Source organism: Grampus griseus (genome assembly GCF_964374135.1).
Source record: "Grampus griseus genome assembly, chromosome: 1".
Lineage (NCBI taxonomy): Eukaryota > Metazoa > Chordata > Mammalia > Artiodactyla > Delphinidae > Grampus > Grampus griseus.
In genome coordinates, this window is record NC_139017.1 from 53,646,012 (window position 1) to 53,661,652 (window position 15,641).

The 15,641-nt window shown below is 40.7% G+C and overlaps 1 protein-coding gene across 1 annotated transcript in view; it reads left to right on the forward strand.

Moving 5' to 3' along the window:
* LOC309822902 (uncharacterized protein) overlaps positions 1-15,641 on the forward strand; it is a 181,655-nt gene that overhangs the window by 138,319 nt on the left and 27,695 nt on the right. The window contains 3 exon segments of the mRNA XM_082654986.1: positions 9,268-9,326; positions 13,085-13,224; positions 15,408-15,596. Coding sequence (XP_082511112.1) covers positions 9,268-9,326; positions 13,085-13,224; positions 15,408-15,596 — 388 coding nt within the window.

Consider the following 15,641-nt stretch of genomic DNA (forward strand, 5'->3'; position numbering starts at 1 on the left):
TGTGTTTCTAGTTCAGAGAAGGGATCACGGGGAACTGCCAGTAAAGCATTTAGCCCAGTACCTAGTGTACAGTAAATACTCACCTAAAGGTAACTATTATTAAATCTCACAGACTTGTCTGTCTCTTACCCTCCCCCCTTCCTCACTGGCTAGTTCAGGCCCATTTCATTTCCTGTCTAGGTCACTGATTCCTGTTCCACTTGTCCCCCTGGCCCCATCTCCCCTCACTTCTCCATCCTCCCCCACAGAATAATGTGAGGGTCTTCCCATTCCCTGTAGTGGTCATTGTAAGAGGAGATAAGCTTAAGAGCTTCTATATTCTCCCAGTCCTAGGGCTCACTCCCAATCACTGCTTCCCAGTTTAGAAAGTTTCACATGTAAGCTGTAGACAACCGAGAAAAACAACACCCTTTACGGTTGTCCTGTCCTTGATAAGATACATTATTATTTTCAAACAGTCTCTAACTTCAGAACATTTTGATTTTATTTTAAGTCTACACTTAGTTTGTTCTCTTAAGAAAAATTTGATTAGTGATTTTAAAATAGACCTAAAAACTCTAAGCCAAAAGGAAAAATATAATGAGACAATTAGCTTGTATCAATAGGCTAAGACTATTGAGCACATTTTCCTACGGAGTAAAAGTTATACTATTTAACTATGCAACGTTTTTATTTCTGACATCTGTTTTCATGGAAGTGCCAGCAGGCTTTATAAAGAGTGTGACTGTGATTAGTTATGGCCAGGTTAGTAAACAGAGAAGGAGCAAGGGCAACATGTGGATGGAGAAAGAAACTAAGCCTCAACGTCAGCAGAGGAGAACACATGTCACCAACACGCTATTCTACAAAATCAAGACATAAAAGGAGTCAAAGGGAGACATTCCAGAACATTAGAGAAGGAGGGTGGTGATTGTAGAAGGAAAATGTTACTAAACGCAGATTGGGGCAATTTGGTGGTGTTCACCAAAATGTTAAATGCACATATCCTCTGGCACAGCAGGGATACATCTTAGACTCTATCCTATAGACATAGTTATGTGTACAAAGTTGTTTATTGCACTGCTTACAACAACAACAAAGGGAAATAGTGTTAGTAGTGGAATGGTTAAATAATTTGTGAAACATCCTAACTTTAAGAAACAGAGACTCAACTAACTGGCATAACAAGGAAACATTGTGGCTCATATAATTGGGAGTCCAGTGGTAAGATGGGCTTCGGGGTTGCCTAATCCAGTGGCTTCAGTGCCATTTCTCCACAGTTCCCTTGGATTTGCCCTTCTGCTGGGACCAACATCATCCTCAGCTTGTGAAGAGAATAGTTGTTGCAATTCTAGGCTACAACGTGTAGACAAAGAATCACTTCCAGAATTCTTCCAGAAGCAGATCATGGCAGACAGCAACCTGTATTTAAAAAGTCTGTTTACCCCTTCTTCCTGGTCACATGGCCACCTAGCTAGGGACAACCTTTCCCAGTCTTTCCTGCAGCTGGTGTGGCCACGTGATCACTTTCTTGCGAATGGAAAGTGAATGGAAATAATATGTGTAATTCCTCCTTCATTTACTTAAAAGGAAATTGCTTACTCTGGATTTCCTCACTTTCTCCTTTCTGCAAGTTGTATCGTGTTCATGGCAGCAACCCAGCTTCAACCATGCAAAGGACAAAGTCCTCAGAGATAACAGAGTAACAAGATAGAAGCAACAAGGTTCTATGAGTGACCCAGGCAAGAAAGCTTCCTTACCAGCCTAGAGTGGTCAAATTGTTGCACGACAGAGAAATAAAATTTTGTCTTATTTATTCCACTGTATTTAGGCATCTCTGTCACATCAGCTTCCCTTTTACGCTAATAGAAATATCTTAAAATCTCCAGTGAATCTCCCCTCGTGTCTCAAGTCCTCATATAGAAATTGAATCAAAGCCTGCTTCTAAGGCAATCATGTGCTAGGGGGTTGGGATTCTCCTTTGACCAAAAGACCCACACATGGAGCTGGGGTTGGGGTCAGCTGTCTCTGAGAGGCTCAGAGCTGCATGGAGAAGGCATGAATCGACCTCTAACTCAATTTCTCTCTCTTCCCCATTACTCCTGTCATAATTCTCAGTGGTTTCTTTTTTTTTTAAGATAGATTTTATTTATTTTTTAATTTTATTTATTTATTTTTGGCTGCATTGGGTCTTCGTTGCTGCACACAGGCTTTCTCTAGTTGAGGCGAGCAGGGGCTACTCTTTGTTGCGGTGCACCGGCTTCTCATTGTGGTGGCTTCTCTTGTTGTGGAGCACAGGCTCTAGGTATGCAGGCTTCAGCAGTTGTGGCTCGCAGGCTCTCAGTAGTGGCGGCGCAGGGTTTAGTTGCTCCACAGCATGTGGGATCTTCCCGGACCAGGGCTCGAACCTGTGTCCGCTGCATTGGCAGGCAGATTCTTAACCACTGCGTCACCAGGGAAACCCAATTCTCAGTGATTTCAAAATCAACAATACAATCCTTCCATGCCATGTCCTCTCAGCTCCTTAGCCCTCTCTCTCTCACACAATCTTATCCTCCACCTGTCTCATCCACCTACTACTACGTTCATATGCTAGACCAGTGCTGCCCCATAGAACCTTCTGCCATCATGGAAACATCCGATCTTCAGTCTCCAATGCAGTAGTCACTAGCCACGTGTGGCTGTCAAGCACTTGAAATGTGGCTAGTGCCAAAGAAGAAATGAATTTTTAACTTTATTTAACATTAAGTAATTTAAATCTAATTTTAAAAAGCTCCATATGGCTAGTGGCTATTGCATTAGACAGTGCAGATCTTGACTGTGTTATTCTCAACAAGTGTAATTCTCCACGATCTGAATTACAAACATCCTACTCTCCACCAACATCATCATATTCTTCCAGATAACTCTTCCAATGCAATATTCTCTTCAAACTCCTGGGACTTGCAATCCAAACACTCTATCATCTTTCACTGTCCCACCTTCCTTTATTTCTCATCTCCCTCATTGCCCAGCTTAGAGTTCATGATCTTATAACATCACATTTGCATACACTCTCAACTCCATTCATTCACACTTGGAAGGCAGGACTCCAACTCTAGCCAAAATCCAACTCTCCACCTACTTCAAACTCCACCTGAGCACTTAACCTTAAGTAGAGGAAAAATGCTCAGCACCCTAACTGATCACTCTTCAACTCATGCTTACCCTACTGCCCCCCAAGTCCTGCTAGATTTTTCTACTTCCTTCACACCTCAATCTCATCTCCAAGATGACTATTCTATATCATCCCTTCTCACTACAAACCTCTACCATTTCCTTCTCACCTCTCTCTCAGATGAGAAAATAGTAGCAATTAGCAGATAACTTTGACAGATTTCCACCAACTTCTCTCCCAAATTGTTGAGTTTTCCCTTTCTACTGGGTCATTCTCCACAGTACATAAAAATGCCTTACTATTCCTGTTTTTTAAAAACCCTCCCAAACCACACATCTCTTTCAGCAAAGGCTTTTATACATCAGAGTAACATGATCTGATTTATGATTTAGAAAGATAGTTCTGGAGAATGGATTATAGGGGAGAAAATGCAAGTAAGAAACCTAATTAAAAGGCTATTTCAGGACACTAGTTCCAGCAGTAGTAAACTCAATAATGTTGATCATTCTTAAAACAGGACCCTTTGGAGGCTGGAAAACTATCACAGAATAGGACAAGCTAAAGAGACCTAACAGCTAAATGCAATTTATAAACTTTGATTGGCTATTTTTTTAATGTTTATTTATTTATTTAGTTAGTTAGTTGCTCTGGGTCTTAGTTGCAGCAGGCGGGCTCCTAGGTTGAGGCTTGCGGGCTCCTTAGTTGTGGTTCACCAGCTCCTTAGTTGCAGCATGAGGGCTCCTTAGTTGTGACATGTGGGCTTCTTAGTTGTGGTCCACTGGCTCCTTAGTTGAGGCATGCGAACTTTTAGCTGCAGCATTCATGTGGGATCTAGTTCCCTGACCAGGGATCGAACTCAGACCCCCTGCATTGGAAGCGCAGAGTCTTAACCACTGCACCACCAGGGAAGTCCCTCAATTGGCTCTTTAATCAGGAGAAATATAACCATAAAAAGTGGCGTGTGGTTCAATGTATGCAAATCAATTAATGTGATACACCACACTAACAAAATAAAGGATAAAAATCACATGATCATCTCAATAGATGCAGAAAAATCATCTGACAAAATTCAACAGTTTCATGATTAAAACTCTCAACAAACTAGATGTAGATGGAATTTACTTCAACATAATAAAGGTTATATATGGCAAGCCCACAGCTAACATCATACTCAATTGTGAAAAACTGAAAGTTTTTCCTCTAGGATGAGGAAGAAGACAAGAATGTTCACTCTTGCTACTTATATTCAATATAGTACTAAAAGTTCTAGCCAGAGTAATTAGGCTACAAAAAGAAATGAAAGTATTAAAATCAGAAAGGAAGAAGTAAAATTATCTGTTTGCAAATGACATGAATTACATATAGAAAACCTTAAAGACGCCACACACAAAACAAAGTTAGAACGAATAAACAGCTATGGTGTTTAGAACAGTATGGTACTGGCATAAAGACAGACATAGAGACCAATGTAACAGAATAGACAGCCCAGAAATAAACGCACACATATACAGTCAGTTGATATTTGACAAAACTGCCAAGATCACACAAGAGGGTAAAGAGAGTCTCTTCAACAAATGGTGTTGGGAAAATCAGATATCCACATGCAAAGTAATAAAACTGGACCCTTTTCTTATACCATGCCAAAAAATCAACTCAAAATATATTAAAGTCTTAAATTTAAGAACTGCAACTATAAAACTCCCAAGAAATAACATATTGGAGAAGCTTTTTGACATTGTTCTTTTTTTTTTTTTCACCTGCTTTTAATGCTAACCTTGTTAAATTAGGGAAGAAAATAATGTTTAAAATGCCCTGTTAGGAGAATGCAACTTGAAATCGGTTCCTTAAAATCAGCTTAATTTTTTTTAACATCTTTATTAGAGTATAATTGCTTTACAATGGTGTGTTAGTTTCTGCTTTATAACAAAGTGAATCACCTGTACCTATACATATGTCCCCATATCTCTTCCCTATTACACCTCCCTCCCTCCCACCCTCCCTATCCCACCCTTCTAGGTGGTCACAAAGCACCAAGCTGATCTCCCTGTGCTATGCGGCTGCTTCCTACTAGCTATCTATTTTACATTTGGTAGTGTATATATGTCCATGCCACTCTCTCACTTCGTCCCACCTTACCCTTCCCCCTCCCTGTGTCCTCAAGTCCATTCTCTATGTCTGTGTCTTTATTCCTGTCCTGCCCCTAGGTTCTTCAGAACCTTTTTTTTTTTTTAGATTCCATATATTTGTGTTAGCATAAGGTATTTGTTTTTCTCTTTCTGACTTACTTCTCTCTGTATGACAGACTCTAGGTTCATCCACCTCACTACAAATAACTCAATTTCATTTCTTTCTATGGCTGAGTAATATTCCATTGTATATATGTGCCACATCTTGTTTATCCATTCATCTGTCGAGGGACACTTAGGTTGCTTCCATGTTCTGGCTATTGTAAATAGAGCTGTAATGAACATTGTGGTACATGACTCTTTTTGAATTATGGTTTTCTCAGAGTATATGCCCAGTCGTGGGATTGCTGGGTCGTATGGTAGTTCTATTTTTAGTTTTTTAAGCAGCTCATGCAGCTCAATATCAAAAAAACAAACAACCCAATCCAAAAATGGGCAGAAGACCTAAACAGACATTTCTCCAAAGAAGATATACAGATTGCCAACAAACACATGAAAGGATGCTCAACATCACTTATCATTAGAGAAATGCAAATCAAAACTACAATGAGATATCACCTCACACCAGTCTGAATGGTCATCATCAAAAAATCTACAAACAATAAATGCTAGAGAGGGTGTGGAGAAAAGGGAACCCTCTTGCACTGTTGGTGGGAATGTAAATTGATACAGCCACTATGGAGAACAGTATGGAGGTTCCTTGACATTGTTCTTAGCAATGATTTCTTGAATATGACACCAAAGGCACAGGCAACATAAACAAAAATAGACAAGTGGGATTTCATCAAACTAAAAGGCTTCTGCACAGCAAAGGAAACAACAGAATGAAAAGGCAACCTACAGAAAGGGAAAATGTTTGCAAACCATACATCTGATTAGGGGTTAACAACCAAAATACAAAAGGGACTCCTACAACTCAATAGCAAAAAACAAATAACCCAATTTAAAAATGCGCAAAGAACTTGAATGGACATTTCTCTAAAGAAGACATACAAATGGCCAACAGGTATACTAAAAAGTACTCAGTTTCACTAATTATGAAGGAAATGTGAATCAAGACCACAATGAGATTATCACCTCACACCTATTAAGATGGCTATTATCAAAAGCAAAATAAAAGATATTAGAGAGGATATGAAGAAATTAGAACCCTTCTACTCTGTTGGTGGGAATGTAAAATAGTACAGCTGCTGTAGAAAATAGTATGGAGGTTCCTCAAAAAATTAAAACTAATATGATATCGCTTATATGTGGAATCTAAAAAAAGGGTACAAATGAACTTACTTACAAAACAGAAGTAGAGTCACGGATGTAGAAAATAAACCTATGGTTACCAGGGGATGGGGGGGAGTGATAAATTGGGAGATTGGGACTGACATATACACACTACTATATATATAATAAGAACCTGCTGTATATAGCACAGAGAACTCTACTCAATACTCTGTAATGGCCTATATGGAAAAGAAACTTTTAAAAAAAAGAGTGGATATATGTATATATATAACTGATTCACTTTGCTGTACACCTGAAACTAACACAACATTGTAAATCAACTATACTGCAAATAAAATTTTTTTTTCAATTAAAACTAGAACTACCATATCATCCAGCAATCCTAATTCTGGGTATTTGTACAAAAGAATTGAATCAGGATCTCAAGAAGATATTTGCACTACCAGGTTCATCACAGCATTATTGACAATAGCCAAGATATGGAAACAACCTAAATGTCCATGATGAATGAATAAAGAAAATGTGTTATATACATACAATGAAATATCATTCAGCCTTAAAAAAAAAGGAAATCCTGCCATGGGTGACAACATTGATGAACCTAGAGACATTACTGTAAGTGAAATAAGACAGTCACAAAAATACAAATCTGTATTATTCTATTTATATGAGGTATTCAAAATTGTTAAACTCATAGAAGCAGACAGTAGAATGGTGGTTGCCAGAGACTGGGGGGAGAGGGAAAGGGAGAGTCCTTGTTCAATGGATATAAAGTTTCAGTTATTCAAGATGAAAAAATTCTAGAGATCTGCGGTTCAACGTAGTACCAGTAGTTAACAATATCTTGTGCATTTTAAAAATTTATTAAGAGGGTATATCTCATGTCAAGTATTCTTACCAAAAACAAAGGGGCATGAGGAAACTTTTGGAGGTAATGAATGTGTCTATTACCTTGAGGGGTGATGGTTTCACAGATGTATGAATATGTCCTAGCTCATTAGATTATATACATTAAATATATGCAGATTTTTTGTATATCAATTATACCTCAATAAAGCCATTGAACCTAAAATGACTGGTATACAGATAAATGTTTTAAAAATGGGTGGGGAGGGCTTCCCTGGTGGCACAGTGGTTGAGAGTCCGCCTGCCGATGCAGGGGACACGGGTTCGTGCCCCAGTCCGGGAAGATCCCACATGCTGCAGAGCGGCTGGGCCCGTGAGCCATGGCCGCTGAGCCTGCGCGTCCGGAGCCTGTGCTCTGCAATGGGAGAGGCCACAACAGTGAGAGGCCCGCGTACCACAAAAAAAAAAAAAAAAATGGCTGGGGGTGTGGGGAGATCACAGATTTGTAGTGTTTGCCTGTTTCCATGATGTAAATACCCCCACCATGAACAATGTCAAGCTATTGTGTAGAGCATTACTGTGTGTAATGCCAAGCTATCACTGAACTTGGAAGAGATGCATATTCTCACTCTGCAAGCCAGCTCCAGTACACCACTAGATAAGAACATTTTGGGGACAATTGGAGAAATTTGGACTGTATGTTGGATGATGTTATTGAATTTATACTGACTTTCTTAGTATAGAAAGGGAGAATGCCCTTACTCTTGTGAAATATGTGCTGAAATATCCTGATGGCATCCTGATGTTTGAAAACTACTTTCAGATGTGTGTGTACAGGTGTGTGTGTGTGTGTGTGTGTGTGTGTGTGTGTTTCTGTACGTGTGGAGAAAGAAAGAGAGGGGGAAGACAATTTCAATGTGTTAAGTGGTTGCTAGTTGATGAAATGGGTGAAGGATACATTAGTGTGCATTAATAAAATTGTTCTTTCAACTTTTCTGTGGGCTTAATATTTTTCAAAAGAAAAATTAATTTGTTGCCAATAGAAGATTTTATATAAAAATCTGAATTTGCAGTTTCTATTGAAAGGAGCCTAAAACCTTGCAATTTGGGGCTTATGCTCTCAAATTACACCATTTAGCTGAACCTAATAGGTGGGGGATGTGCTTTCCAGTCAGATCTTATCTCGGCCCTCTTCCCTCATTTGGGTTACCTTCATGACCCCTGTGGGCATCTGCATTTGATCCCCTGGTCTGGAAACTGTTTAATGAGCTTAAGACGGTATTTTATGCTTGTTTCCAAGCACTCAATGGAGAAGAAAAAAAAAAAAAGATGTTGCCTATTATTATTATTCCCAGTGCTTACTTCTGTAATTATTCCTCTTCTGAGATATTAGCCCTAGGCTAATACCTAAAACCAATTTTACGCTTTTTCAAACAGGTTTTCAAACAGGTTTTACCAGCTCCCTCTGCTAACCCTTTCCAAAAGGATGAAACAGCTTAAATTCCTTATAAGTTCTGAATTTTGAAATCACACTTCTGGGGTTAGGGAACTCTAGACTTGGGAGAACTTGATGACGTGATAGTCACCTAATTGACTTTCTCCTATGGACAGTTCCTATGATGGTTCAAGGGACTAATTCAAGAGTCAGAATTTAGTACGTAGAACGTCTGTTTCACTGGGGATCGTGGTTTGGAGTGACTTGGCGCCCTCTAAAGGCTACAATGAGAAGAGCAGTCGCTTACCAAGTGCTCCCCTTTAAGTTTAGGGCTCCGTCGGAACTGTGACGTTTAGGAGGGTGGGGGAAGGGGCAGAAGTCGTTTGTGGCCTTCGAATCTGACGGCTTTATTCTAACTCGTCATTTAGCCCTCCTTCGAGAACACGGAAGTATCAAGCTGGTGCCCTACACAACTTTTTTTTCCTCGGTGAGTATACTTTCTGCTGTCACTAGCATGACAGGAAAAACGGATGGTTTTTGTTTTAAACCGAGAGTACTTTGATTAAAGTCAGCATTAGTTTATTTTTTATTTTTCTTTTAGAACAAGGAGTTTGTGTTTGGAATTTTTTTTTTTAAGACAAACACTATCTTTGGCTTTGGGCTGTGAGAAATAATTTGTCAAAATATCTGCTCTATGCCAACAAGGTAAGTGTCCTGGATTTTTTTTTTTTTTTTTTTATGGGGAAATGTTTCCAGAAGCTGCTTTCACAGAGGATGAATACTTTCCTTGGTGAGTACACTCCTTAAAAATGAATGTGATCTTCTCCTTCGAGAGCCTCTTGATTAGGGTTAAAGCAGCAGAATAAGAGAAAACCAGGAAGCAAAGGAACGTGCTAAGGAAACAAAGTTATGTTGTAGGGGAAAACCACCCTGAAGGAAGGTGTGGGTGAGAATAACAGAATCATGGGACTGTCTGTGATTCCAGGCTCACTTCTGATTTCATCTTTTGGATGAGATAGAATTGTGAGGCACTGGGAAACACAAAATACTCCACAAGTGTTATGCTAGGAAATACCATAGCAAAGGAAGAGCACTGGTAGAGTGATAATAAGAAATATAAATAGATCCAAGTCCAAACTAATATAAATCATAATCAGCTACATAATTTGCTAATCATCCAAGTCTCTCCATGTCTCAAAAATGATTCCTGCATTTTCTGGTCTGTCAGGTATGGGATGGGGTTTTCATGTTGTTCAAAAGTGCAGTTCAGGGCTTCCCTGGTGGCGCAGTGGTTGAGAGTCCGCCTGCCGATGCGGGGGACACGGGTTCGTGCCCCGGTCGGGAGGATCCCACATGCCGCGGAGCGGCTGGGCCCGTGAGCCATGGCCGCTGAGCCTGTGCGTCTGGAGCCTGTGCTCCGCAACAGGAGAGGCCACAACAGTGAAAGGCCCACGTAATGCAAAAAAAAAAAAAAAAAAAAAAAAAAGTCCAGTTCAGTAGTTTAGAGCTTCTTTCGATTAAGGAACTAAATGTCAGCAACATTTTGACCTACAATGGACCTTATGTTTATAGCCCACTTTACAGTTTACAAAGAGCTTAACACACCTTATGTCCTCCCGCCCCTTCAAGCCTGCAGTCTTCTCTCCTGCCTTTCAATTCACATCTACTTTGGACACCAATTATTTGGCACTTAAACAGTCTCTAAGTCAGTCTGTAAAGGACAAGGTGTTTTTGCCCAGGAAAAATACAGCCTACTATGTGTCTCTAACTAGATCTCCAGGCATAGCTAAGCAGCCCAAGAGTGTCTACAAGCATTTGTACCCAGAGCACACTGCTATTACAGGACGTACCACATGATATCATGTGTGTCAGCCTCTCTCCATATAGTGGCATCTTCCTGTGGACAGTCACTGGGTCTATATTTATTACTATTATTTAAGTCACTGGCTCTTAATCATCTTGGGGGTCCCCACGCTTGGCTCAGTACCTGCCCTTAGAGGTACACAGGGTGCATCTGTTGAGTGAATTAATTTGCTGCCAGTCTATTCACTGCAGCACATTTTGCATTTTAACCAGATCAATTAACAACTATTTCTTTCATATTATTATTGCAAAAACACAGCACAGAGGGATCTGCCAATTCCAGACCTCTACCTAGTGCCCTGGAAGTTTAAGTGTTCTTATTGGTGGAGGCCATTTATTTCTGATTAAAAGCCACCTAAACCTTTTACTCAATCCAAAGGAAGTCATAGGTATGTTTGCCTATATGTTTCCAAACTTGTTGATAAATTTTACCTGCATGAGCTGTCTTTTCCGGGAAGAGAGGAAAGGAGGGAGTCAGTTAGGGAGGTGGGAAATGAATGCTGAGTAAATATTTGGTGCTAGGCAGTTCTGTGTAATTATTATCACTGTTTAAGACCCAAACAATCCTTCAATATGGCTATTTTTCTTATTTGCAAACAGTAAATCTTAAGGTGTGTAAGCGGGTTGTTTGGGGTCACATGCCTAGTCAGTGGCAGAGACAGAGTTCAAACCCAGTTCTGCTGCCTCCAAAGTCCATTCTTATTGCAGCCTGCCCAACTCTTCCAAATCAAAAGAGACTTCTAAATAAACAAAAAGTCTCAGGGGGAAAAGTGTAAATTTTGCTATAAATAATGAAGCCAGGCATGAAGGTCTCAACCTTACAAAGGGTAGAGTGGCAGGTAAGATTTGGAAACAGGCAGCTCTGAGAAATCCCTCTGATCCTTGTTGCAAGTCCCTGCCTAGATCCTCCTCTGGAACCAGGTGAGTCCGAAGGGTCCAAGGGCTCAGCAGTCGTCTTCTGCCCTCTGTAAAGTCAGTAACTTCACTTTGGTTTTGTGCCTGGGGGTTCTGATCTGGCTAGGAGGCAAACTACAAAACCAAAAGGACAAAATCCCCCAAGCCCAACCAGAAGGTGTGGCAGCAAACCTGAGCTCAGGTGAGGGAAGAGGCTTAGTAGCAGGAATCACAGGACACTTCAGGCTTTCAGACCAATGAGATGTGCACATCCAGGCTCATACTCAGATACCCAAAGTCTCTCCAGACTCAACCTCTTATTAGCAGAGTGGCCTTAAGTCGTGTTCAGTGATGATGCTATATGTTTTCCCATTTACTGGTATTCAGGGCTCAATAAATATGTTCTCCCTAGGTTCCTCAAGGCAAACACCACTATGGTAAGTGTCATGACACTACAAAAGTCACATAAGAGTTATACAGCAAGACCTCTCCTCAAAAAGTACCATGTCTTCATAGGCAAAGTCAAATCAGTTAAGTATATTTTATAAAGCAAATACTTTGAGGTCTCAACTACTCTTTGTGTGTTTCTCAGACTGGCCACGAGGGTTGAGGGAAAGGTAGCACTTGAGAGTCAGGACACCTGACACTTCAAAGTCTTCCGTGTGACATAAACCTGATTTGCTGAAATCAACTCGGTGGTTAGCCCATCTGATCAAAGCAAAAGCTATGTTGATGTTTGCAGAAGCCCAAAACATAAAATCAAGAAAAACTGGTTATAAATCCCCATGACACATTCACACTTCCTCCAATCTTTCCTGACAACATGGCATCCCCATTTCCATATGACCATATGACCACAGTTCTGTATTATGGTGAGTCAACCTTTCTCTGTGCAAAGTTAAGAACCTCCCCTAAATGCATGTAATATCTTTTTTGCTGGCAGAACATGGTCCATGACTAGCTATTCTTTAGAATTTTAGACGCTTTGAATAAAAACTAACATTTTTGCTTGTTGCAATTCCTAGCATTTCAGAGGGACTAGGTGTTAGCAAAGAGTCCTTTTAATACTGAGAGGATCTAAAGTCTTAAGGGGATCAAGGTCCTGGCTACACTAGCTAATAATAAGAGCAAAATTTAATTGAGCACTTACTATGTAGCAGACACACTTCTATCACCCTTCCAACATATCTCAGTCATTTAATTTCATAACAAATATTTTAAATTGGTATTATTATTTCCACTCCCATTGTGCTGATGAGAAAACTGAGGCACAGAGAGGATAAACAACTAGCCTAAGGTCATACTGTAAATAAATGAAGCGAGGATTCAAACCAAACCAGTATGATTTCAGAGTCCTCATCTTTAAACAAAATGTGATTCTGCCTCAGCTCAAAGATGAAAGGATCACTGTAAAAGTTGACTTCTATGACAAGGGTTCCCTTCTAGCTTTGTCATATAAAGATGCTCTGCTCAACCTATCTCATACAGAACACACCATGGCCAAGCGAGTTGCAGTGATTGGAGCTGGTGTGAGTGGCCTGTCCTCCATCAAATGCTGCTTGGATGAAGACCTGGAGCCTACCTGCTTTGAAAGAAGTAATGACATCGGGGGACTGTGGAAGTTTACCGTGCGTAGTTCATACCCTCCCACTTCCACCAATCATAATCTGGCCATTTGCTTTGTCCCTGCCGAGGCATGGTCGCTTTAGCCTACCTTGGTGATCATTACGGGAGCAGCTCACTGCAGCAGCACAAGTTTGTTATGGTGTTGTGCTGACCCCAGGCAGGATGCAGTCTGATAGGATGAACTTGGACAACTGGCAGGGTAGGGACAAGAGACAGTTGGAGGAGAGAGGAAGAAAGAGTTAAGTCTAATACACAAACATAGTATTGGAAGTTACAATGATTTCTGGAGCAGGGACATTGTAAGACAAAGTAGCAGCGTGTCACATTGGGTAGCTGAATGGCATTGGTGAATATGGAGCAGATGACACTTTAGGAAGGACAGAAGTTGGCATCAGGGAGTGGAGCCCCAGCCCCCAGGCATTGTTCAGGTCTTTGGGAAGAGAATTGGCAAGGGTGAGGCAAGAATCCAGACCTTGAAAGGTCTAGGGGGTATTTTTCACATTATCAGAAGAAAAAGAACACAGGCACTAATCCACCCTTCTTAGGAGTGTAATATGCAGCCTAGTGGGGTATGCTCAAGGCTAGGCCAGCTATTAGGTGACTTGAGCATCAGGAAGTGGGGCTGGAAATGACTAAATACCCCCTGCCTCTGGCCAAAATTGGTCCTGGTTACTGGGAATAGCAGGGCCTTCAGAGGGAATAAAGGGACCTGCCCCAGTGGTAGGGTATAAGGTGTCAGAAGATGGGAGGCCCAAGTACTAAATTCTTTGGTTGGGGAGAGAAGAGCAGCCTTTAGTGGGAGCTCAAGGTTGGGGAGGGTGCTTCAAACTGGTATGAATGAGGGAAGCCTTCTTGGAGTAGGCAGCATTTGCCAGTCTTTGACGGATGGTGAAGAAAACAGAATAAGCAAATACATGTAAATGATCACAACCCTAGGATTATAGCATACTGGGGAAAAATAATTTTTTTCTGGTGTACTATGGGCCTCTTCAAGCCACCAAATGTCAATGTGGAAGAAAGTATTAGGTCTGCTGTTTGACCCCATGGTTCGTTTGGTTTCCTTCTCCTATTGTAAAGTGATACAGATTAATTTTAGAAAACAGTACGAGTTAAACAAAAGAAAAATACAAATTAAATATAATATCAATTCTCATGAGTCAGCAGCACTAACAAAATTTTGATGTAATTTTTTCCAGTCATACAAATACTTTTTTTTTCAAAAATGCAATTGTAGTATTCATTTTCATCCATTCAACAAGTACTCGTGTTGTCCCTCTACCAGGACCTATGGGAAACAAGATGGACAAGGACCCAGCCCTCCTTACTGTCTGGTGGGGAACAGAAACAGTAAACAGATCACTACAATGCAGTGTGATTGGTTCTGTGCTCAAAGTACAGTGTGCTGGGGCAGGGCACAATAGCTACCTTGTGAAGATCTGTTGGGTCATGGAAGGCTTCTTAGAGAACATGATGGTGAAGGAAGAGACTTGAAGAAGAAAACTTCGGCCACGAGAAGTTCACCGGTGCCTTTAATATAGATCTTTTTGTTTTGTTGTTTTGTTTTTGAGTGACAGAGATCGAGACAAGACAACAAGTTGAGGAGTCCAGGAGAAAACACAGGCTGCCAGTATGTGATGATTCTTTCATGACGACTGAGATAAGACAGAGAGAGACAAGGCTGGAAGGGGATACAGGTTGAAAGGGAGTTTTGTTTTGTTTTGAAAATTTGAGTCTTCAGTATTTTAAGTGTGGATGGGAAGGAGCCAATAAAAAGAGAGCGGTTGAAAATATCCATAGACAATAAATAGAAAAATTAGTGAGGAGTTCCTTAAACAAAGGCAAGAGGAAGAGGTGCAGAGCATGAGTGGACGGAATAATCATGGCAAGGGAAGAAGAAGATAAGCAAGATAGACCGTGGGCCTGTGTTCATGGAATATTTTAAGGGCAGTGTCATTCTTGGAGAGCCCTATTAAATGTTGTTAGCTTCTTTGTAGATTGAGAAAGATATCGTATTTAACAATTCCAAACCCACCAATGATTTCTGATAACTATAGCATGGGGACCCAATGCTAACTTTTCCAGGAACTCTTTGGAATTACAAGTGGAACGTTAACTGCTGATGGTCTCTGTTCTCTTCCTCCTATCCCCCCACCACCCCATCAAGCTAACTGTGCTTTCACCACAGGAAACTTCTGAAGATGGGATGACCAGGGTCTACAAGTCATTAGTGACAAACGTCTGCAAAGAAATGTCATGTTACAGCGACTTCCCCTTCCAAGAAGATTATCCCAATTTCATGAAGCAAGAAAAATTTTGGGACTACCTCCAAGAGTTTGCTGAGCACTTTGACCTTCTGAAATACATTCGGTTTAGAGTAAGATACCTTGGGTTATGGAAGGTTAATGAGTAGGGGCTGGCC